Here is a 23,238-nt window from a genome sequence, read left to right as displayed (position 1 = left end):
TTAAAAATATAGTTATTCATTTTTGAATGAATGAATGAATGAATGAATGAATGAATGAATGAATGAATGAATGAATGAATGAATTAAAAAATGTGAGAGAAAAAAATATTCCCAGAGAAAAGCATCTGCTGGAGATTTTGAACATTTAATTGTATTTATTTTATTTTTTGCTACACAAACAAGAACCACTGGTCTCAGTATGTCCTTAAACGAGTGTAAGCAGTGTTTTAACTGAAAATGCCTAATTTATTACTGAATTTTTTGTTGAAAGAAAGAAACATGGCTGATGATATAAAGCAATACATATATCCTAATTACATTTAAAAGTTGTAAATGTTGTAAAAATTTATTATTAGATCGCTGCAGTGTAATTGATGCACTTATCTGAGAGTGATTCACCTATCAGATGATGAATGAGAGCATTTAAATGAGGCACAAGATGAGAAACTTTAAGAGCAGTATGTGGAAGAGCAGTAATCTGAGAGTGTCATTCATTACATTGGGGAGTCTGAGCTTCACAATTAATGAATGAGGCATACAAGAGGGGAAGTTTGATGAATGCTTATTTTTGGACATAATGTGCCTACTACACATCATACAGTGCAATATTCAGAGATGTATCGTGATTTCCTTTTGTGTAAATACTCACTCTCTGACCAAAGTCTTGATGACACATAATACTTTTTGAGCATTAATAGCTGATGCTAACATGTATCACTGCTAACTAAAGCTAACTATTAATAAGAGTTTTCTTTTTGTTCTGATTGAACATTTAATCAAGCATAATAAAGATTTTCACTGTCTGAAGTTGTGCTTCGCTCAAAAATTAGAAAAGCAGCAAACCGAACATACATAAAATTTAAATATCAATGGAAAAATATAGGTAACTCTTTATTTAAAGGCAACATAGTACAAGTTATGCAATTACAAGAAACTAACCCAAAACCATACGTTAACCCTAAAGCCATAACTAGTAAGTAAAGCTAATTAATATTACAAAGTTAAGTAGCCTAATGTAACTTTATCACCTTAAAATAAAGTGTAACCAAAATTCATTGAGCACATTATTTTAATATATGCATTTAATCATCCACATATGGACATGAGTGATTATTCACAGATCAGCATCAGATTAAAGGATATCAGATGTTCCTCAAACATAACCAAATTTTGCTTTCATAAGAAAGAAAGGCAGAAAGGGCGGAAAATGTTTTCTGGCTAATGCTATAGGCTGTCCGTTCTGGGAACCAAGATATGTTGATATGCAGAAAAATATGATAGAGATATTTATTTTTTGCTTCACACAACTTGAAAATCTAGTTGCTAGGGGGGTAAAGGTGGAGGTTTTAACAAAAGGAGAAGTTGTTATTCTTGGGAGAAAGGAGAGTCATTTTAAGGGAAAGCATTCAGTATCAGTGATGCAAAAAATATTTTAGGGGCAATTCATGATTTTAATCAAGAAGTGATATTGGGAAAAATATCCGGAAATTGTTGATAGATAAGATGATGAGAAAGATGATGAGGCTGACAACCTCATCTTCATCTGACAGGGAATCATCTGACTCTATGGTGACTCCAAGTCATCCATGAAGAACAAGAGCTTTTAGATAAGGCACAGGAAACCGAGGGGGGTGGGGGGTGGAGGGTGGGGGGCTGGGAGTTTCATGAAAGTGGGAGTCGGGGCTTCATTTGCATTATATAAGCCATTCAAGCAGGAAAGATTTTTATATGCTCATTTACACTTTTGGACACGGCCATTGAAGATTCAGCTGACTACAAGGTATTGCAAGGTAATAATACATTTTTAAAAACGATGGTGGACAATACTATCAATATTTGCTTTTTCATTGTGTATTGTTGGTTGGTTTATTGTGCACAATTCAGTGATGTATCATGATGGCTTGGCAGTTTTCCTTTTGTATGATTTATTTGTATGATAATAACTAAATGTTTCAAGACAATTAAATGTCTTTAAAATAATATCATTAATATCACTGTGTATTTAAAATCTGTTATTCTTTGAACCCCTTGTGTTTCCTATGCATTGTGATTTCTGAAATTTGCAGAATCTTTCTTTTGTCTGAATGTGAGCACTTCTTTCATCTACTACAATGAAGACTATTGTGTTCCCTTTGCTGGCAGTGGCTGTGGGTATGTAGATCTCGCTTTTTTATTATTATTTTCAGTTGTTTTCAGCCTAATGGCTTAGATTACCCTTAATATGCTATATACATGTTACCGATATATGTTAACTAAATATTAAATGGTAATAAATAGGAGAGAAAAAAAACAAATATCAGAAATATCAAAAATAATACTTTTTTTCTTCCAGCTTGTTGCACAGGTAGCAAAATCATTGAAGGTTATGAATGTTCACCAAACTCTCAGCCCTGGCAAGTCTACCTTACTTACGATAATGGGGAGCGCTGGTGTGGAGCGTCTGTGATTAATGAAAGATGGCTTGTTTCTGCTGCTCACTGCAAGATTCTGTAAGTGCATACTATCTTTACTTTTATTTATTTATTTATTTATTTATTTATTTATTTATTTGTTTATTTGTTTATTTATTTATTTATTTATTTATTTATTTATTTATTTATTTATTTAAAAGATGAGGGTTTATTAACCAACCCCGGCATCCAATAGCTTTAGTTTTGTATAGCCTTTTATTTCAAATACAGTGTACAGTTTTAAAAAGTTTTCTAGATTCAAGGAGTAATTCAAAATGTTTACCATTTAGCACACTAGTGCAAGATTATTTATTATCTGTAATGGTCTTGACATAACCATAATGGCTCTGAGAATAAGTATAAAACCCCTTTGAGACTATGCATAAAAGAAATGTATAGGTTGCCACTGCAGTATTGTAATAAAAGTTGTATTAGAGCCCAGTAATATATGAGTTTTTGTCAAATAGAGCTTCTCGTCTTACTGTCCACCTGGGAAAATACAACATATCAGTTGAAGAATCCACAGAGCAGCAGCTCAGGGTAGAGAAAGTGATTCCACATCCGGACTATAATGATTTTACATATGACAATGATTTCATGCTGATCAAGCTGAAAGAGCCTGCCGTGTTCAACCAGTATGTGCAGCCAATCCCTCTGGCAACCAGTTGCTCCTCTGAAGGGGAGCAGTGCTTGGTTTCTGGATGGGGCAATCAGATCACCACTGGAGGTGAGATGTCAGTAGTAAAACTTTCAACATTCAACATATAAGTAAAAAAAGAAAAAGCTTTAATGTATTTTTTCATATTATTTATTTTCCAGTTGACTATGCCTCTGTGCTGCAGTGTTTGAATTTGCCTGTACTGTCAAGGGTGCAGTGTGAGGGTGCATATGGATCGCAAATAACAGAAAACATGTTCTGTGCTGGATTCATGGAGGGAGGCAAAGACTCATGTCAGGTATGTCAGATTTATCTTTATGTCTGTTATATATTTTAATAAACACTCACAACTTCCTCTTAATTTTCCTTTTTTTTCTCAGGGTGATTCTGGCGGTCCTGTGGTGTGCAATGGGGAGCTGCGAGGAGTTGTTTCGTGGGGTTATGGCTGTGCTCAGCGTGGCAGACCTGGGGTTTATGCTGAGGTGTGCCGCTACACTGACTGGGCCAATAACATCACAGCTAACAACTAGTTGTTTGTTTAACCCATGAATGCATTAATGTTTCACCAATCATTACATATTCAGGTCTTTAGTGACCTGTAAAATAAAACTCCTGATATTACTGTAACAATTACAGAAGAATAAAATACGTTGTTACCTTTTGGAGCTTGGAAGAGTTCAGTTTGAGCAGATGCTTTATACCATCATCACTGTCCCCGTCAGTTCATTTCCCAGTACAGTCAGCATCTGGCTCATATTTGCGATCTCAAAACAATCATTTTCAAAATCTTTACAATCAAAATTTTGATCGCTGACAGCTTCTTAACCAGATAGACCATAATGTGATAATGACAGTATTTGATTGCATTAGGTACTTGCTCTGCAGTAAATCACTGATATAGCCATTTTAAGTTTTGCTGATGGTTCTTTCTATTATTTTGTTTTCTGCCTGCGATAACTATGAGTGAAACGTCACTATATCATTGTGTATCAGACATGGCCACCTTCTGGAATAAAGGTGAATTGCACTTAATCAGTCATCAAAGATTCAATTATTATTGTGAAGAAAAACTATACTTACATTGTTACACACCTCATTAGTGACCCTATACATTTATTTATTTATTTGTTTGTTTGTTAAATTGTTTATAATGAATTGATTGAGGAATACTGGTTGATGTCTAAAAAAGAAAGAATGAATGAATGAATGAATGAATGAATGAATGAATGAATGAATGAATGAATGAATGAATGAATGAATGAATGAATGAATGAATTGGAAGGTACTGAATGAAGTCCTGGGTCACTAAAGACCCAAGGTATGCATTTAAAGGAACTGAAATGCATTTCAATGAATCATAAAATGGCCCTGATATGTCACACGGCATTAAGAAATCATGTTAATTTCAACTACTTGTATCACTGACAACAGTAGTCCAGCCAGGATATTGCCATAATTGTCATTTAAAAGTTGCTGTTGCAGCCCTCAACTGATGTTGATGTTTTAGCCTGAAGCTCCACCCTCCACCTATCGACCAATCTAGAAGTCAGTAGTGATTCAGCATCTGTGTGTGTGTGTGTGTGGGGGGGGGGGGGGGGGGGATACACCGCTCTGCAGTCATTTGACAGTGATCTTACAATCTTACATACACTTCCTAGGCTAACAGGATGAACCTGGCTGAAATATCTACAAATAAATTTAGCTAGAGCAAGTGTTTCTGTCTTTAATTTTCAAATGGAGAGTCAACATGAAACAGAAGTTTAGATAATCTTTTCTTGAAACGGCTTCTCGAACAAGAAAAAATATCAGGCAGATTTTGGATTGGATCATTAAGGTTTGCTAATTGGTCAATCTCATGTGTGTGACACGTTGTCCCATAACACAGCACATCAGTGAACATATCATCAGAGAAGAGATATTGTTGCAAAAGAGAGGGGATGTTATTTTGATTAAAGATTGCAGGCCACATGAATATAGACTAAATGAAAAAAATAATGTGCATGGATAAATAATTTATATTAAAAAGCAATTTCCCATAAAAAAAGAAAAGTCCCTTTTGATGTATTTTTTTTAAAATCATGCTTTCTCCCATCAAACTGTGAAAACACTAAACCATTTGTTTTGAAAAAAATGTAGACATTATGACAACTTCGCTAGAGATAAATGATATCCTATTTTGATAGGAGGGAATTTATTACAAAGCAGTGCCAATATTTCTGGACGATATGATTCAGTTGTAATAAAAAATAAAAAATGTTTACAATAAATGTAGATTTCCAGAATTCATATAATATCTTTAATATACAAATATTATTACCTCAATAATTTGCCCCATCAGATTTTCTTTTTTTTTTTTTTTTTTTTTGAGGAACTAATATTTATTTTTAGGACTACAACATTCTAAGTTTGTAAACTACAACTCCCACATAGAGTATCTGCGTGACGTCACATAACCTGCATCCCAGTGTTGTGATATGGCGATCTCGCATAAAGCCCATTAGATAAAGGCGCAACCAATGGGTTAAGAAAATACAGCGCAGAAAAGATGCTGGGAGGAAGAGAAAAACTAAATCGGTGAGTTTGGGGCTTATATTAGTAAATACAGCGGTATGCAGTCATGTCTTTGAGGCAGTGCACACAACCACGCACAGACACGCGCCATATAACAGGCAGTTTTGCACACAATGGGTCAGAACAGAAAATCCTCATATTAGCGCAACATGTAAGGATGTAACCACTGCATAGATATAAACAACCATATTCATGTAGTCGTGTGTATTTCGACTTCCCTTTTCTTTGTTGTTCGGATTATTTTGACCCTGCACAGTGTGGGCTGTGTCTCTCAACCTAGTGATGATGTACCTTCATATTATACAGCATGTGACATCAGTAACCACTCGCACTGGATTATTATCGTACCATACCTAGACGAATGCCACATTTATTTGTTACAGTTTGAACGCTGAGAGTGCTGTTATAGTGCAAAAGTCACTTTTCACTGTTTGTACTTGTATGTGTTGTTGTATGAGTTCTAGAAAACCTGTCACCCAGTGTGTAATTGGTGGTGGGGACTGTTCATTGACTCTTTCTTTTATGTTACATAGATAGTATAGTGTATAGTATAGTATTTCAACTGTATAGTATAAGCTACTTTTTTTTCTAGGGGCTAAGGTGGATCAGGGCAGGCATAATTCTTGCTTTTATGCAGCTTTATAAAGATCTTTAAACAGGCACAGAGCAGCCTTAACCCAGCTGTGTAAAGCTGTTTATGGACAAATGAACTGGCAATATTTTTTGAAAATCCATGTTACTTAAGGTTAACTACTTGAAGGAATATTTCACCTAAAAATGAAAATTCTGTCATCATTTCCTCATCATTATTACACAATTTGTCCCAAATTTAATTTATTAATATAATTTATTTGTTCTGCTGAACACAAAAGAAGATTTGACTTGTCAATGAGGTCCGTCACCTGTTTAGGTTCACGTATTCTTCAAATTATCGTCTTCTGTGTTCAGCAAATGAAAAAAATTCTGGCAAGGACTTTGTGCGCGAAGGTACCTTGTGAAACTGAGTTCTGAGGCAGCATAACATTTTAATAATATTCTATACAGCAAAATAGAGCGAGCTTTGGTTATAAGCAAATATTTAATTTAATCGATTGTTAAAGTTTTTTAACAATTTCACACATAAGCTGGCAACCAACCTCAATGTTCAGACGGCATCTTTATTTTTGTTTTTAACGGTCACAGACTGCATCCGAAAGCTTAAAATGAAGCCTTCTGAGGATGCATTCCAAAGTAGGAAGGCATCAAGAAAGACGTGTCCAAATCTAATGTTAGCTTTACTTCCTTTCTCCTGAGATACCTTCATCTGATCTATTTTTGAAGGCAGCAAAGATGTATCCATCGCTGACTTCTGATATCAGTATCAGCTGCAAAAATTCTGATCGGAGCATTTCTAAATATAGATATTCTGGATATATATAATTTTTAATTCATGAACTGTAATTAGTTGCATTTTTTTCATTATGAGGACCAGGGAGTCTCACCGGTTGGAAGACGGCCCTGTTTCTGAGAGGGAACGACCAGTTAGATGCTTAGCCAGAGAAAAGAGGGTAGCGAAAAGAAAGCAGACAGATTATTATAGAAATATTAATATTTGAATATTTATTTTTATTTGACCACTTGTGTTAGTTTAATGTTAAATGGATGCTGATGCATGTCAAATATTATAACTAGAATCATAAAACATTTCTGAAGTTATGTGCATGCTGACCATTCATCAAATAATCATAATCTAATTGTCAAATGTGAAGTATTTACATTGAAATATGTAGTGGGCTTATTAAGAAAACAGGTAGGCTTAAATTATCTTGTCAAGTTTGCAATTACATTAAGCAATTTAATTTTGTTACTTGATGTTTAGATGAAAAGTGTATTAAATTTCCACTTTATTAGAAGGCTGTTCAAATATCTTTATGAAACGTAGTTATGACTGGACTTAATAGAGACACTTCCTCTAAGTGTCTAATGATTAATGATATTTACGTAGTAAAATCATACCATTTGTTAGTCCAAAAATGCATTGTGATATGAGATGTGCTTTTATGTTTTAGAGTGTTCCTCTTACCTTTGTTAGTTAACTTGCATATTTCTATTGTAGGGTTACTTTAGGAGCTCCGAGTTCAATTGTACATTGAGTTTCACATCAGAAGTGAAGCATCATGGAACATGCTAATGAGCCACCTAGTGAACCATCTGCTCCTGAAGCAAATCTGCACAATGAGCACCTTTCACTTTCAGAACACCCATCTCCTTTGGAAGCACCATTAGAGAGTATTGTACATGGAATGGAGGCTACAGAGAGTACAGGTCAAACCAGTGGTCTTGAGTTGAAACTGGACCTCTATGTCCCAGTACCACCAATAATAGAACCTATAACCCCCGTGGAGGAAACAGTGGAGCACTGCGCTTTTCCTGTGGCAACACAAGATGACAGCACACAACCTGAAGCCGTTATAGAGGAAACAGGTGAAACTGCAGACGTTGAAGGCTTGCATTGTGAAAATCAGTCAAATCTGGCTGAGTTGAGTTCAGATATTGTGACAGAAGTGGAATGTGAGCATGCATCCAACAAATCAGGGTCATCAGACTGTAAGGCTGCAAGTTGTGCACCAGAAGAGCCCATAAGCTCCAATGATACACCAAAAATGTGTGCCAACACTAAATCATCAACTGGAGGTACAGCAAACAATGCAGACAGAAAGAACATCCCTCCAAAGAAGGACAAATTTAACCCTTTAAAAATCGATATGGCCAAAGTAATACCTCTCACCTGTAAGTTCTTTGACCCTTATGTTTTTTCCTAGAAAAGCCTGTTTTACAGTCAATTGCTTTAAATGTATGAAATCAAAATGTATATTATTTCCTTAATGCATATTTTGAAGGATTTATTTGTGCATATATACACACATTTTTGACAGTAATCATTCATCTAAATGTCATATCTAGCTCTTTCTGAGATTAACTTCTCTCTGCTTCAATTAAGCCAATTATTTTTAAACCTTTCCATGCCAATATGCAATGCTCGCTTTAAAAAAAAAAAAAAATTCCATAGCAATTTTACTTGGATAAAAATGTCATACTTACAAAAGTTGCATTATTATTTAATATGCAGTTGTTATTATCTAATATGCATTGTTTTGTTTTTCACTCTGACTTCTAGCATCCCAGCTCTCACTACAATGCCTAGAATGTCACATCATCTTCAGTGACTCCAAAAGCAAAGATCGGCACCTTAAAATGAGCCACCCTGCAGAGTATCAGCAGTGCATCCTGGGAGATGTTCTCTTTACCTGCTATGTTTGTGATCAGCATTTCACCTCCTCCACAGAGCTCATGGCCCATCAACGCACACACACTGGTAACGAGCGGTTCAAGTGCCCGTTCTGTAATGAGGCCTTCTACCAATCCTGTGAGCTAACGAGTCACAAAAAAAAAATTCACTATAGCAAACATGGATACACCTGCTCGGAGTGTGGCAAGCCTTTTAAAACCTTTACTTTACTCAGATACCACCAACGGGTACACACAGCGGAAAAGCCGTATATTTGCTCACACAAACACTGTGGTAAAAAGTTTTCTGCATCCAAGTCTCTTCAGAACCACTTAGAAAAACATCACAAAGAAGGTACCAAAGGTGACCCGACAAATGCATCAACCACCACAAAGAAAAAGAGAACTAAAGGTAAATGACCAAAACCTATTTATTTTGTTTGAGTAGACGTAAAAAATAAGACTATGGAGAGTTTTATTAGAGATACTGTGGTGATATGAAGAATACTGGTCTTTTTGTATTTTGGGGATTCATCATTTTAGGGATTTAGGGAATTCTTGCTGATACCAATAAGCCCATAGTCAGTTTCATGTTGTCGCTAAAGGCTGATATTACATTTAAAATTGGACTAGCCTATTACTAAAAATGGACTTAAGATAATATCCAATATATGATGATGATTTACATAATACTGATAATGGAAACTCCAATATCAGCTAATAAACAATATTTTGCTGATTTCCTCATCTGTGCTTTCATCACTCCCTTTAGAGGTCAAACATGATTAGAGGGATCGTTAAATGAGACTGTTGCTGCGCTGACTATTTTATTTATTTATGCTTTTAATTTTGTTTTTCTGCAGGAACAAGTGAGCGAAAATACCCATGCTCACAGTGCAATACAGTCTTCAAGACTTCCAAAGCACATCATCTTCACATTAAAAATAAACACGCTCAAGAGTCACAAAGTAGCACTGTGTTGATGCCACAGCCAAAGCCCCCCGGACTTACTATTACACAGACAGCAAATAGACAACCACAAACTCTGCTCATGGAAACTGTCGGGCCAGCACCACAGCAAATGGACAAGCTGGATGCTGAGCAAATTAAAAGACTAATTGAAAAACTTGGAAATGTACAGAAAGTAAATCAGTTGGTTATATTGCCTTTGCAGCCACAAAGCTTTGGATTTCCTCATACACAACCATTAATGCAACCGGTGCATGTGAATTTTACTCAATCAACCATTCAGCCAACACAATGTGAGCAATCTTATACAGACTCATCAAAAGCAGAGCAAATTAATCTCCGAGTGTCAGAAGAGCTAGGAGATTTGCAAAAAAAGGACATTGTGCTGTCACAAGAGGAGCCCATTACTTCAACAGAAAACTCAGAGACCCAAGTAGCATCTGTTGAACTGACACAAACAGAGGCCCAAATGCAAATGAATGAAATTCACCTTGAACTTATACCAGTACAGACTGAAACTTCAATTTTGTTGGATCAAACACCTTTACATGATGAAGCACCACAGAATGATTTAGTTCATGAGCTGTCACATACATCAGAGGAACATTTTCCAGTCACACAAAGCATTGCAGCTTTGGAAATAAACAGGGAACCACCTTTAATTCCTCAACCTGAAACAACAAATATTTATCGTGTGGAGGAGGACAATGTGCCAGATGACACAGTAACATCTGAAAAGACAGTTGCCAATGCAGAGACAGCATGTCCTTCAAAAATTCAAGATTCAATAGAATTGTCTATGGAATCAGACTCACAGGTGGTAAGTGAACAGGGTGATTTAGGCAATTTAATTAAGCCTCAAGAACTTCAGCAAATCCAAGCTCAAAAGGAACAAGTTGAGTCAGAAAAAGAACCATCCATGGTGGAACCACTATCTCAGTCAGATTCCCTCAACACTGTGCAGAAAAACACCTTAATTGACCTTCAACAAAGCTCTGTGCCAACACCAGACCAGACTAGAGCCAATTTACAGGATTGCCCTTTTGTTCAGAAGAAAAATCCAACAAAGAAAAAAAGATCTAAGAAACAATTGTCTGACAAACTAGAGACTAAGGATGGAAATAACATATGTGATGGCCAGGTAGCATCAACCAAGAAAGTTAATACTTCATCAAAAGTGATTACTAAGAAAAAAGAAAAGGCAAAAAACAAAAAGCTTGTTGTCAGATTTGGACCAAGCGAGAAGAAAAAATCCTCTAAACCGAAGGTAATAAAAACATCTAAAACAAAACAAAACAAGAACCAGCAAATTAGTGCTCAAGACCAAGTGCCTGTTTTGTCTCAGCATGATGATAATTTGGATGTTAACCAAAAAGTGCAAAAAGATAAAGTAAAGGGTGTTGAAAGTCCTTTAGGAGTAACAGTGAAGTCAACTGGGCAAATAAATAATAAAACAGACACTGTTTTAGTGGCATCAGAAGCAACACAACATGCGAAACCTCAGAAGAGAAAAATTAAGAATCAGAACAATTTGGTCAAGAAGGCACAGTCTGTCCAGGAGGTCCAACAAGATGAAACCCTGGTACCTGTACAAAAAAAAAAGAAGCAGGGCAAAACATCTGAAGATGATTGTCCCAAGAAACCCAAGGTTAGAAAGACTAAAAATGTTACCTTTCAGAAAAATACCCACAAATTACCAAAGCATAAGGTCACACAGGCAAAATCCACACCTGATGTTCCAGACCTGCCTCATATAGAGAAACAAGCTCTGCTCTTATTAAAAGGCCACAAGCAGCCTCAGCTGAAAGTACACAAGTTGGATGCTACTGAACTTGAGAAATCACCCCCAAACAAATATGATAAAAAGGTACGGCAAAAAACAAAAAAAGCACCTAGTAAATCCTTGAATGTAACCCACCAAAAGAAAGCAAAATCAGTTGAAAATAAATTAGCGGAGTATCAAGGAGAGCCCTTGTCTTTTGAAATTCCCTCTGTTGAAAACAGCCATGGTTCTGTGTCTCCAAAGCCCAAGATTATACGGAAACGCAAAGCTCCTACAAAAATAGACCAGGAAATTGCATTGAGCCCTCCGTATTCTCAGCTTACTCTTGGGTGCCAAGACTGTGGGAAGAAATTCTCAGAAGTATCCGCTTTACAGGAACACATGGCGGCCTGGCACTCCGCTGGAAAGGTGGCCTTCCCAGATGAGACAGTTGTTGTTGCTAAAAAACGAGTTATGAGACCTGGTCCTAAAGAAAAACATATTTCTCCTAATGTCTTTGAAATTCAGTTTGCAACAGATTGGGATATGGAGACTGAGGTGGGGGAGATTGTAGGAGAAAGACTATCATTCCCAGCATTAAGTCCGTCTCCTTCTTTGACACCTACTTCTTGTGGTGTTGAAGGAAAGCAACAAGGAGAGAAAGATGTCGAAGGAATTGTTCCTGGACCTGAGCAACCTCCTGAGAAAAATCTTTTAGAAGTTTGCAAGATCCCTTCACAGATGTCTACACCAGCCCCAGTCGAATGTATTGTGCCCCAGGAGCTAACTGAAAATGCTAGTGAGTGTGTGCCAGAAAAAGAACGGAGCAAAGAGGTTGGAACTATCACAGAAACAAATTGCACTGAACTCAAAGATGCATTGGAGGAAGAAATTAAAGAAGAACTGCCCCTAGGGGTCAATTTAGTCATGGTTGGAGACCAAAATGAGGACGAGAACCATAACACTCATATAAAAAACATTTCAGGTGTCTCTCGAGAGCAGGAAAATGAAGAAAAAAATCCATGTTCTCAGCCTCAAGAGTCTGCAAAAGATCCTGATGAAGTATTAACTCAAAAAGTTCTTACTGAACCAGAAATAAAGCAAGAAGAAGAAGAGGTACTTGTACGGAGAGTTGATGATCTTAAAAGAGTGGTAGGAGGACATTCTGTGAAAAGAGGAAAGAAAGGAGTTGGAAGAAGCCAGGGCAAGAGACCAGTTGGAAGAAGACCTAGCACCGAAAACAAAAGTAAAAAGGACATGGAAGGAAATAAGGATCAACAAGAATGCCAAATGCTCTATCATATGTGTGTACTTGATGCTCCAGAGAGAAAGAACAAAGAAACTGACAAGAATGGAGTTAATGCCTCTGAAACTTGTCAACCATCGTCTTCTGAGGAGGCTCCTGAGGAACCAGTAGTTTTTGAGTTGGACTCTGTTACCACGAGTGTAATGGACATTGTAAACTCTGAAGATGGATCATTCGAGACATCTAGAGAGCTGGTTAGAGACGGCAGCTCTCCTGGAATCATATTGGAAAAATTCTTGACAGCACGTGAGAGAAATATGGAAATTCCAAACACCCAGGGTCGGATTAGAGGGGTGAGGTTTTCTGCATTTTTTTGTCAGACTTTTTAGATGTTGTCCTTCCACATTTGAATATTAATGTTTTAAACCTCTTATTTATTGTGTCATGTAAAGTATGTGTATGTGTGTATTGTGTATCAGATTTACATAATGTTCTCATTTAAGGGAAACTCCAAGTTGGTTACCAATAAAGTGGCTTGCACATCTTCTGACATGAAAATAGAGGAACGATCTTCAAATTTGGCTCACCACAGACTGATTTCTTCTGAGAGTTGTTCAATGCGTGGAGTACAGATGTTTATTGTGAAAGCAGAAGACCACTTGACTACGAATGAAATGTTCCAGGCACTCCAGCCTGCAGATCCTCACCGTATTGCATGCCAAGGTCAGTTTCAAGCAAAGAAATAGAACTTAATTATTTGTCTCTAATACAGCAGTATCAAGAAAATACATTTTACAAAATGTATACTGAGGAACCCTTTTTGCAAAATTGAGTCTGTTAAATATAAATCTTAACTTAAATCTTAAGTTAAATCTACATATTCCTCTCGCAGATAAGAACCGAGATGGCACCTCTTCTGACTCTCATGTAGTGCCCCTGCAGACCTTCAGCAAGCAATGTATATTTTACCCTGTTAAGGAGGAAGAGAGGGAACATTTAGTGGAACCTCCTCATGCGGAACAGGCATGCTTGGATACGGGGGAGCTTGCAGGTGGGGGGGACATAATTCTGTATTTTATAAAATATATTTAAATAATTTAATTTGGACTTATTTGCAGTATCAAATATAATGTTTTGTGTGTTATCACTAATCAGTCCCATTCATAACACATAGGGGCTTCACCTGGAATTGAAGAATGTGAGGCAATAAGTGTGGGTTCGGTGCAAATGGACATGCAACAGCTGTACACAAACTCTGAAGAGGGTAAATAAAAGAATAGCCAAGTTAATGCTTTGATGTGGGGTCTGTTCTGTTAGTTCAGTTTGAAAATGTGCTTTGTTGTTTTTGTAGGTGATGCTAGTGCTGAAAAGCAGAGAACCCAGAGCTTTCTAGAATTCCTCTCTGAGAATTCAGACACGGATGATAATGCCGATAATGTCCATTCTGAACCAGAAGCTGAAACTATTGTGATATCCTGTTACCATGGAATACAGTCAAATGGTACAGTACATCAAAAGGGCACAGAGAGATGTGGTCCAAGTGATAAAACGTGAGTGTTGTTGGTGTAACATAAAATACCAGGTAGGCCAAAATAATGTCAGCAATCTTTTAAAAGCTGTTTTTTCTCTCCTCTTTAGAAACGCCTCTCCAACAAGGCACACAGATCCAGAGAGGCAGCTCAACTGGAAGCCCATTAACTATTTCAATCAGTACTTTAGTTTGGACACATGGAATGAAATTGCTGTCTGCACAAGGGAAACATCAAAACTGCCAAACCCTGTCACAGAAAAAGAGGTTGCACAGTATGTGGGAATCCACATTGCAATGGGGACTCTAAAGGTTAGTCATAACCTTAGTCATAAGTGCATGACAACATTTGGAAAATGGGTCATTTTCTAAAGGTTCATTTGGATTATTTAAATATAATTATGAAATATTCCATATTTACATTTTAATAATATATTGTATAATAATAATTTATTTTATTTAATAATAATTCGGATTATTGGTGCCACCATCTTTTTTAATTGTAGCAATTGTTTTACTGCTCATAACTGCTCATAAAACTAAACTAAGACTCTCTTTCTATGTTTTCCTAACCACAAAGTTTCCCAGCACAAAGCTCTACTGGGAAGACTGCACACGGGTACCTCTGATCTCCGATGCCATGTCATCTTCAAGATTCTGTGAGCTCACTCGTAAAGTGAAGCTGGTCAGTTCCGGTGGAGCTTCTACAAGTAGCGATCAGCAGGCTGAAGAATGTAACAGAGACCAGCCAGGACAGAGTAAAGAAGCGCATAGTAATCAGGAGGCACGTAATTGTGCAAACTCAAAGACAGATCCTTTGTGGAAGGTAATGCCATTGATTAAAAGAGTTAATGTCGGTTGTCGGGCGCTGAAGAGAAACGGAAACTGTGGGGTCGACCAGTACCCCCTTCCTTTTCAAAGACACCCGACCCACTCATTACTTCACACAGTTGTCATAAATGGTGGAGGCTTGGTCGTGGACTTCAACTTGAGTGCAGATGACTCCAATAGAGAAGATGTAGTCGAGAAAATGGTCTCTAGGGGCAGAGACCGAAATGAAGGGATGGTGTTTCTTTGCAAACCAGAGCTTTCCACACCTTCTATGCTAGAGCATCTTTTAGAGGCAGGTGTGCAAAGCGCTGGCAAGGTTGGTGGGGCAAGAGGGCAAATAGGTGACGAGTTTGTGAGCTCCGATGGAAAACTCAAACTTTTCAGATGTCATCATGGCTTTATTCTTTCAGCAGTGGTAAAGGAAAAGCCACGCTCAACATCTCTTGTCAGTGGCTTTGAGCGAGCAATTAAAGCTGCGAATCTTAATCGTGACTTGAGAAGTCTTTATCGTACTCCATGCACAAACTCGGCAGTCAGCGCTTGGCCACATTCTGTTCTCTGGGACTTAATCGATCTGGTGTTGGTAAATTCATGGATACAGTATAAGCAAGATTACAGTCATATTACAGATCTATTATCACTTATGGCATTTCGTTTGGAGGTGGCCAAAGCACTGATTCTCTCCAGTGGCTTTGACACTCAAGACTCATCACCCCCCTGCCCTCCTGCTCCCAAACTTCACGGCCCAGATACAGACTCAAGACCTTCTCAGGTTCTTGAGACCCCTTTGCCGGATGTACATACACGGTATGATGGCTTTGGCCACTGGCCAGAGCAGCTGGCTGAGGGTGAAGTGGCCAGGAAGTGTAGATTCGGAGGCTGTGAGAGAACATCACGTGTGCGTTGTCTCAAATGCTGTGTGTTCCTGTGTATTTCTCGAAACCACAACTGTTTCCTAAAGTTTCACAGTCAGGGGTCTTCATAAGGATTACAAGCTGTGAACAGTTAAACTTTAACATTTACATAAATAAGATCAAGTTAATTAAGTTATTGCTTACCATGACTCATGACAAACCCTGAGCCACCCATTTCTATTCCTGTCCAGGTTAAGTAGTTGTGCAGACACAATTAAGCCCAGTTGGGTGTATAATGAATGTTTTATTGTGATTGTTATATCTTCCTCCACAGAGAATAAGGTTTTATTGTATTTTACACCTATAGCAAACAGTAGAATATGTCCTATGAATTGTTTGGTTTTTATTTCCTAAAAAGAAAAGTTTTTTGTTTAGAATGTGTTCATTTAATTATTCATGACTGTACTGGTTTCTGCTCATTGTGCATTGTGAAATCATCTCCAGTGTATTTGTATGAAATAAAAGCTTTTACATTTTATAGTACGGGCTCAATCTTCTTTATGATAAACACTTTAATGTAATGTGTAACCAGACTACTAGATTAAAGTAATTATCAGTGCATAGCCTATGCAGTTGTTTTAATGTGAGCTTTATTATTATATATTACTATTTAAAATAGTATATTATTTTAATCAAATTTTAGGAGCGAATGACTTATTTTGAATGACAAACATGAATACCTGTTCTGCTTTTAGAATTACACAATGGAAAGTACAGCGGGCGCCGTGGCACGTGATGCAGGTTTTTTCAGTCTAACAGCGGGTCACTGACTACACGTTTGCGCCCCCTTTATTTTCATATGTATGTATGTCTGGCTTATGCCTTTTCCCTCCAGACAAAAAGGTTATTCTGTTTCAGGTAAGAATTCTGCTGAATTATTTTTTAAGACTCGGATTTAATTAACTTAAAAATATAAATATTTCCCTCTTTTGGGCTTTGTTTGAAACGGGTTTATCTAGCGAACTTGGTTTTTACTCTACACCAAGTTTAACCTCGAACTCAGCAGCGGGCTAATGTAATAGCAGCTTATAAATGAGAAAAGCATTGCGCCGGTCAAATCCGCTAAAGTTTCTTTTGGACAGCATTATCGGCACATTGGTAGAGGGGCTAATTTCAATACATGAATTAATGAGCTAGTTTGCTACATAGCATTGGTTTAGTTTGGAAAAGCTCAAGGCCCCTGTAGGCCTCGTTAGCCGGTAGCATATAGCTTAGCATAGCTTAGTTAACGCGAACAAACGGTAGGCGGCTCTAAAACGCAAGATTGGAGACGTTTGGTATCCTAACAGAGTTTTCTAAAATTTAAACTTGAATTATTGTTTTTTAATATTTTGGACAAGTATATACTGGTGTGATGTTAAGTTCATAGTGCGTGTAAAAAAGGTAACGTTAGGCAGATGTTATTTACGTTAAGCTTGTCAGCGATGATGTGTGTTTAATGGCTCAGTTGACTTGTCTTGTAAACTAACTTCATTTTGAAAACTTTATTAACGTTACGTAGAAACAGTTAACGTTATTTTACGCTTTTATTATTTTAATGGGACACTTTTTAAATTGTATTTGTGATGTTTCCACACTAGTATTTATATATGTTGTATGCTTAGATTGTCTATCGTCTCTTTGTTACAGTAAACTTTACAGCGGGTGTACATTGAATCCTTAAGCCCTCATAATGGACTCTAACATACTGAACATAGAGGAGATAGTAATGGGAGGTGGAGAGACTGCTGCCCCTGCTGAACTGCCCCCTGAGAAGACAGAAGATGTCTACACGACCTCCATTCAGCACCATGCACCACCTCCTATCATTCAGTCATGTGCGTTTGACAGGAAATCGTTGATATTGTACAGGAACCAGTTATGGAAAGACTCATTTTAAATGCATGTTTCTCAATTTGGCACCTGTTGCAGTGTTATGCCAGTTTTCAAATTTTGTAATGGGGAATAGAATCCTAGCATTTATATTTCAAATCTGGGATATAATAATTATCTTTTTAATCTTGGGATCTAATAAATATTAAAATAGAATGTAAAATACAATGTTATGCTCATCACACTCCTAAATCCTTTTTTTCTGTTATACTTTTAGATGTTTTTATGTCTTGATTTTATGCCTAGCTATTTACATTTGTTATAAACTTAAACAATGGTTACATCTCTCTCTCTCTCTCTCTCTCTCTCTCTCTCTCTCTCTCTCTCTCTCTCTCTCTCTCTCTTTCTTTCTTTCCCTCTCTTTCTCCATTTCTCCATATATCTAGACCAGCATGAAAGCCTGCAGTGTTTCCAGTGTTTTATTACTTTCTGTAACTCAAAAGCCAAGGAAAGGCACATGAAAAAGAGTCATCGTGAAGAATACAAACAGCAACTTCAGCAGGTTAGTTGAAGCTTTACCTTGATATCACAGAAGCACATAACACTTGATTATTAGAGATTCAACATTCTCAATTTGATTTGATTAGATATGGTCATACTTCAGTTCACCATACAAACTATTCAAGACTTTATTCCTTATTTGTAAGTCATTTTGGATAAAAGCATCTAAAACTAATGAATGTAAATGATCCACAAAAATTAATGTATTCATTATTCTAAAAATAAAAACCTGATTCAAACTCCAAAGTTGGTGTAATGGTTTTAAATTTAAGTTTGCTAGTATCAGTTCTCTTGTTGGAGTTAGGATGTGCTGCGTTGTGCCTGTTGCTTTGAACGTTCTTCTAGCTACACTGATTTGCACAGAAGTGTGCAGATGTACATTAACCCAAATGGGGGAAAAAAGACTAATGAAATGGGAAAGCTGAGATAACTTTCTATTGAGTGTAAAACTTATTTTCAATAAAGCTGATAAACACCCTTGGCTACACACTTTTACACTTCAAGACCTTTGTTTGGTGATCATGTTCTTATTTCGTCTTAACTTTTCGGTTTCTGAGTTTTTCACTAGTAGACCATATACCAGATTTTTCTGTCAAAATGACTGAAAATTCTTTGAATTCTTTTTCAATGTTATTAAATGACTGATTAGTTATTTGCACTGTGCTTATCTTTTAATTTTAACATAGTGGATGCAATACAATAATAAACATAATTTAAAAAAAATTATAACTTGGCAGAGACTGTTCATTGAAACGTATAAAATTATTTTGGTTTGAAAGAGATGTTAACATGCCTGTTGCCTTTGTATCAACAGTGTGATACTCTGTTCACTTGCTACGTGTGTGATCGAACCTTCCCCTCTTCTGAGGAGCTGACACAACATCAGTCGACCCACAACAAGGAGGACAAGCCCTTCAAATGTGCACACTGTCAAGAATGCTTCCGCACATTCTCAGAGGTGAGAGGAGGTTTACATAAAATAGTTTTTAAATAGTTAAAATAGTAATTTTTTAATAGTATAAAGTATAAAAGTATTTAAAGAGAGAGTTCACCCAAAAGTGAAAATTCTGTCATTAATTATTCACCCTCATGTTCCAAACTAGGCTTGCTGCTATAGTTTGTTGACAGTGTTACATCACTTGCCCACAATGGGACCACTCCACCTATGTTTTTTTTTTATATAGTTATAAAATAATTTAGTTTAGATAGTGTACAGACACTATATTTAAAATAATGTGTCTGCGCAAAGCGTGAGCCGAAAGAAAGTCACAGGAGTCAGATTTATTGCAAGAGTGAGGAGCTGACTAATAAGATGATGGCGGAAGATTTGGTTTCAAAGATTTGGTAAAAGCATTTAAGTTTGTCATTGTACTGTTTTGTTGTTTTTTATTATGAGACTGAATGTTTTTAGTTCTTATGGAAGTTCAATTTTCATAGGAATAATTGAACATGCTCACTCTGCTCTGTACCCTTTATGGAGGCCCGTTCAGATGTGCTCATTTTACTTTTGCTTTCAAACTGGCTATTTAAAACCTCCGGTCTGTATTGCCGGTGTTGTCACGCGTCGATTAACTAGTGGGAAAATATCTTTACTGTCACATTCCTATTCCAAGCCCATAAGTCTTTCGTTCATCTTCGGAAGATTTTTTTTAAAAAAATGAAATCTGAGAGATTTCTTTCTCTCCATAGACTTATACGCAACTGACACTTTGACATTTCAAAAAGCTCATAAAGAGAGCGTAAGACTAATCCATATGAATTGAGCGGTTTATTCAAAAGTTTCGGAAGAGACACGATTGCTTTGTAAGATTAAAATATTTAATTTAGTCTTTTATTCACGTATAAACATTGATCAGCGAACATAAAAAGAAGCTCAACCAAACCTGATTGATGCGTGAGTCCTCATTGGTTCTTGCTGAAGCTCAAACGTGCTGCGTAACACACGAGAATGAAACCCATTGGGTCTCGCGTCACTTGAATGTGCTAGAGCTTGTTTACCACAACTGATGTGTGCATCGATTAATGTCTAAATTTGATCTGTTCATGAAGTAAAACGATCGTGTCTTTTCTACAATTTTGGACTAAAGTTTTCAATTAATATGGATTCATTTTACGATCCCTTAATTAACTTTTTGAAGTGTCAAAGTGTCAGTTGCATAGCTGTCAATGGAGGGACAGAATTCTCACACATTTCATCAAAAATATCTTAATTTATATTCTGGAGATGAATGAATTCTTGGTTTGGAATGACATGAGGGTGAGTAATTCATTAAAGAATCTCTTTAAATTGTGCATAAAATATTTATTATTCTAATTCAGTTAGAAAATGTTATGCCGTTGTTTTCGGTGTGTTTAAGAGCATAGGCAACTATCTACTGTTGATTTACATATGCCAAACTTCTGTTTAGATTTTGTATAATTATAAATGTAACCCTATGGTTAATAACAATTCAACATGCGTCACTTTCTTTCCACAAGTTAACAACGCATCGGAGGCAGGTATGTCCTGAACGTCAGTTTGTGTGCAAAGAATGCAACGAGACGTTTCGGAGTCCTGGACTTTTGCGCAACCATCGTTTGGCCCAGCACCCCGTGCCCCTCGATGAAGATGAGGCAGAGGATCCCACAAAGACCTACCGGTGTGGTAAATGTGGTAGGGGCTTTGAAGAAGAGGCAGAGCTCCTGCAACATCAGGAGAACCACGCAGGTGACCGGCACTGCAACGGTAGCGCCGCCATCAAACGTCGAGGGAGACCGCCGAAAACTGAGGCCACAGCTAGTGAAAAGAAACTGAAGCGAAAGAAGAAGGAGGAAGAGGCAGATGAGCCTGGGGAAACCAACCATTCTGAAGATGCTTCTACAACAACAGCTGAATCGAAGACAGGAGGAAGACGCGGACGCCCAGCTAAATCTACCCAGGAGCCCAAGGCAGATGATGATGAAGCAGAAATTGATGATAAGAAACCTCAGCCGGCTCGGCAGATCCCTTGCACTGAATGTGACCTCACTTTTCCCTCCCTGACACAACTTCGAGCACATAAGAAAGAGAAGCACACGCAGCGGAAGCCTCACCCTTGTGAAGAGTGCGAGGAGAGTTTTAACCGACCTGCGCAGCTAGAGGCCCACATGGCAAGGGCACATAGTGCTGGTCGGTACACCTGCCCCACATGCGGGAAAAGCTTTGGCAGAGAAAGTAACCTGAAGGCTCATCAACAGAGCCATGGAAAAGAAGAGAAGCCAGTCGGGAAGAGATAATTCTGTTTGGGAGTATTTTGAGGATCTATGTTAGCAGAAGATGAATTCAATTTTTTAAAATTTTTGTGTATAGAAATGTAGGTGGGGACAGGGTTCACTTTAGATTTGAAGTTGTAACATAGTGGGGATCCTTCAACTGTTTGACGTTCGAGATCAGCACTATGTGAACATGTTCTTTGAAAACTGGAAACCCAAAGGGTAATGTGTTACACAGTTAATTATTGGTATCCATGTTTTGGGTGCCTCATTGTATCTTGACGTCTGTACATAGCTTTGGCTTGGCATGGCAAGTAACAAATGATTCATACATGATTAAATTCTCATTTCTAGGGATAATCATGTTGTAACTAATACCATCAAGAGAATCCCACAGAAAAGCCTTATTATATTGTCTAAGGCTTCACATTTTTGTTGTCTTCTTTTTTTGTGGAACATTTTAAAGTCTTTTCTATGAATATAATGTGTTATTGTTTTTACATTATTTTTTAGAAGTGTGTACAATGGTGAGTGGAAAGATTTACTAAATGATTGTTTTCTGATAAATTCTGGCAAAATTTTATTTCAAATGTTTTCCTTTTCTACTGGTATGATTTGACTTGATCTTAAATGTTACCCACAACTAAGACAGTTCTCTGAGTAAAGTAAATGTCTGAATAATTCATTGAAAATGTTTTGAATGTCATCTGATTTTTTTCTTTTCTTTCTGTTTTGCTATTTATTTGAACACTACAGCATTGCTGATATACAGATTGTTCATGAAGGAGAACATTGGATAAATCTAAAACTGCAATGGTCAGACTGAACCTTTCCCTTTCATTGCGGTTCCAATTAGTCTTTGGTTGTTTGGTTAGCTAAAACATGATTTCTGGACGTGTTACGTTTTTTTATCAGGCATTGGTCAAGGTGGGCATGGTTTTCGTGACACCGGAAAGGGTGCATTGTCTTCCTGTGAGAGAAACATTTTGGCTGCTAAATACATTTAAAAAAAAAAAAAAAGTTAATTAAGACATCCCATTATTAACCGTTTTTATAAAGCATATAAGAATCACAAATGTTGTTTTTTTTACACGTACAACCAGGCAAATAAAATCCAGAAGTTTTTTTTTTTCTATTCCAGTAGAAAAAAAGACCGCTCAAAGACAATTTTATAATAATACATTATTTTCTATAATCCTTTAAAGAGGCTTCTCAACGCTTTTTACAGTTCAATAAAATAAAAGTAAAGAATAAACAAAAAAATACAAAATTGAGTCAATCACAGACAAAAACAATGAGGGTAAAATGTACAGGAAAGCAGAGTACCACAATCAACAATATAAGTTTTATTATTTTTATTTAATGTTTTTTTTATTATTATATTATTATTCCAAGAGGCTGCTTCCGAATTTTAAATGGAAGTTGGTTCCACAACCTG

General features: G+C 36.9%; 3 protein-coding genes across 5 annotated transcripts; all 3 read left to right on the top strand.

Annotated features, from left to right (window-relative positions):
* Positions 1 to 1,709: 1,709 nt before the first annotated feature.
* On the top strand, positions 1,710 to 4,095 carry LOC137083036 (trypsin-like). Its single transcript, XM_067448695.1, has 6 exons — positions 1,710 to 1,790; positions 2,067 to 2,151; positions 2,333 to 2,489; positions 2,918 to 3,177; positions 3,270 to 3,406; positions 3,489 to 4,095. The coding sequence occupies exons 2-6, from the start codon at positions 2,112 to 2,114 to the stop codon at positions 3,636 to 3,638; spliced, it is 744 nt and encodes a 247-aa protein (XP_067304796.1). The 5' UTR covers positions 1,710 to 1,790; positions 2,067 to 2,111; the 3' UTR covers positions 3,639 to 4,095.
* Positions 4,096 to 5,545: 1,450 nt separating this feature from the next.
* Positions 5,546 to 16,676, top strand: LOC137083035 (uncharacterized). 2 transcript variants are annotated; one of them, XM_067448694.1, is made up of 10 exons: positions 5,546 to 5,682; positions 7,775 to 8,448; positions 8,837 to 9,358; positions 9,810 to 13,276; positions 13,439 to 13,646; positions 13,816 to 13,974; positions 14,098 to 14,187; positions 14,275 to 14,473; positions 14,562 to 14,763; positions 15,032 to 16,676. In XM_067448694.1, the coding sequence occupies exons 2-10, from the start codon at positions 7,836 to 7,838 to the stop codon at positions 16,265 to 16,267; spliced, it is 6,696 nt and encodes a 2,231-aa protein (XP_067304795.1). In that variant the 5' UTR covers positions 5,546 to 5,682; positions 7,775 to 7,835; the 3' UTR covers positions 16,268 to 16,676. The 2 variants fall into 2 exon arrangements, with proteins under 2 accessions (XP_067304795.1, XP_067304794.1); XM_067448693.1 differs by having other exon boundaries at positions 13,427 to 13,646.
* Positions 16,677 to 16,915: 239 nt separating this feature from the next.
* Positions 16,916 to 22,483, top strand: LOC137083034 (zinc finger protein 675-like). Of its 2 annotated transcripts, none has more exons than XM_067448691.1 (5): positions 16,916 to 17,054; positions 17,826 to 18,013; positions 18,455 to 18,570; positions 19,384 to 19,527; positions 21,048 to 22,483. In XM_067448691.1, exons 2-5 carry the CDS (start codon positions 17,869 to 17,871, stop codon positions 21,822 to 21,824), a joined length of 1,182 nt encoding a protein of 393 aa, XP_067304792.1. In that variant the 5' UTR covers positions 16,916 to 17,054; positions 17,826 to 17,868; the 3' UTR covers positions 21,825 to 22,483. The 2 variants fall into 2 exon arrangements, with proteins under 2 accessions (XP_067304792.1, XP_067304793.1); XM_067448692.1 differs by lacking the exon at positions 16,916 to 17,054 and adding an exon at positions 17,426 to 17,579.
* Positions 22,484 to 23,238: the final 755 nt, after the last annotated feature.

Source organism: Pseudorasbora parva, chromosome 7, assembly GCF_024679245.1.
Source record: "Pseudorasbora parva isolate DD20220531a chromosome 7, ASM2467924v1, whole genome shotgun sequence".
Classification (NCBI taxonomy): Eukaryota; Metazoa; Chordata; class Actinopteri; order Cypriniformes; family Gobionidae; genus Pseudorasbora; species Pseudorasbora parva.
This window is presented reverse-complemented; position numbering and strand designations above follow the sequence as displayed.

Bases quoted from the DNA above. Each gene is read 5' to 3' on its own strand.
- LOC137083036 (XM_067448695.1), top strand. From the start codon at position 2,112: ATGAAGACTATTGTGTTCCCTTTGCTGGCAGTGGCTGTGG. The intron at 2,490-2,917 runs GTAAGTGCATAC...TTTGTCAAATAG, and splicing joins GCTGCTCACTGCAAGATTCT to AGCTTCTCGTCTTACTGTCC. The intron at 3,178-3,269 runs GTGAGATGTCAG...TTTATTTTCCAG, and splicing joins CAATCAGATCACCACTGGAG to TTGACTATGCCTCTGTGCTG.
- LOC137083035 (XM_067448693.1), top strand. From the start codon at position 7,836: ATGGAACATGCTAATGAGCCACCTAGTGAACCATCTGCTCCTGAAGCA. The intron at 13,975-14,097 runs GTGGGGGGGACA...CATAACACATAG, and splicing joins GGATACGGGGGAGCTTGCAG to GGGCTTCACCTGGAATTGAA. The intron at 14,764-15,031 runs GTTAGTCATAAC...CTAACCACAAAG, and splicing joins TTGCAATGGGGACTCTAAAG to TTTCCCAGCACAAAGCTCTA.
- LOC137083034 (XM_067448691.1), top strand. From the start codon at position 17,869: ATGGACTCTAACATACTGAACATAGAGGAGATAGTAATGGGAGGTGGA. The intron at 18,014-18,454 runs GTGCGTTTGACA...CCATATATCTAG, and splicing joins ACCTCCTATCATTCAGTCAT to ACCAGCATGAAAGCCTGCAG. The intron at 19,528-21,047 runs GTGAGAGGAGGT...TCTTTCCACAAG, and splicing joins GCTTCCGCACATTCTCAGAG to TTAACAACGCATCGGAGGCA.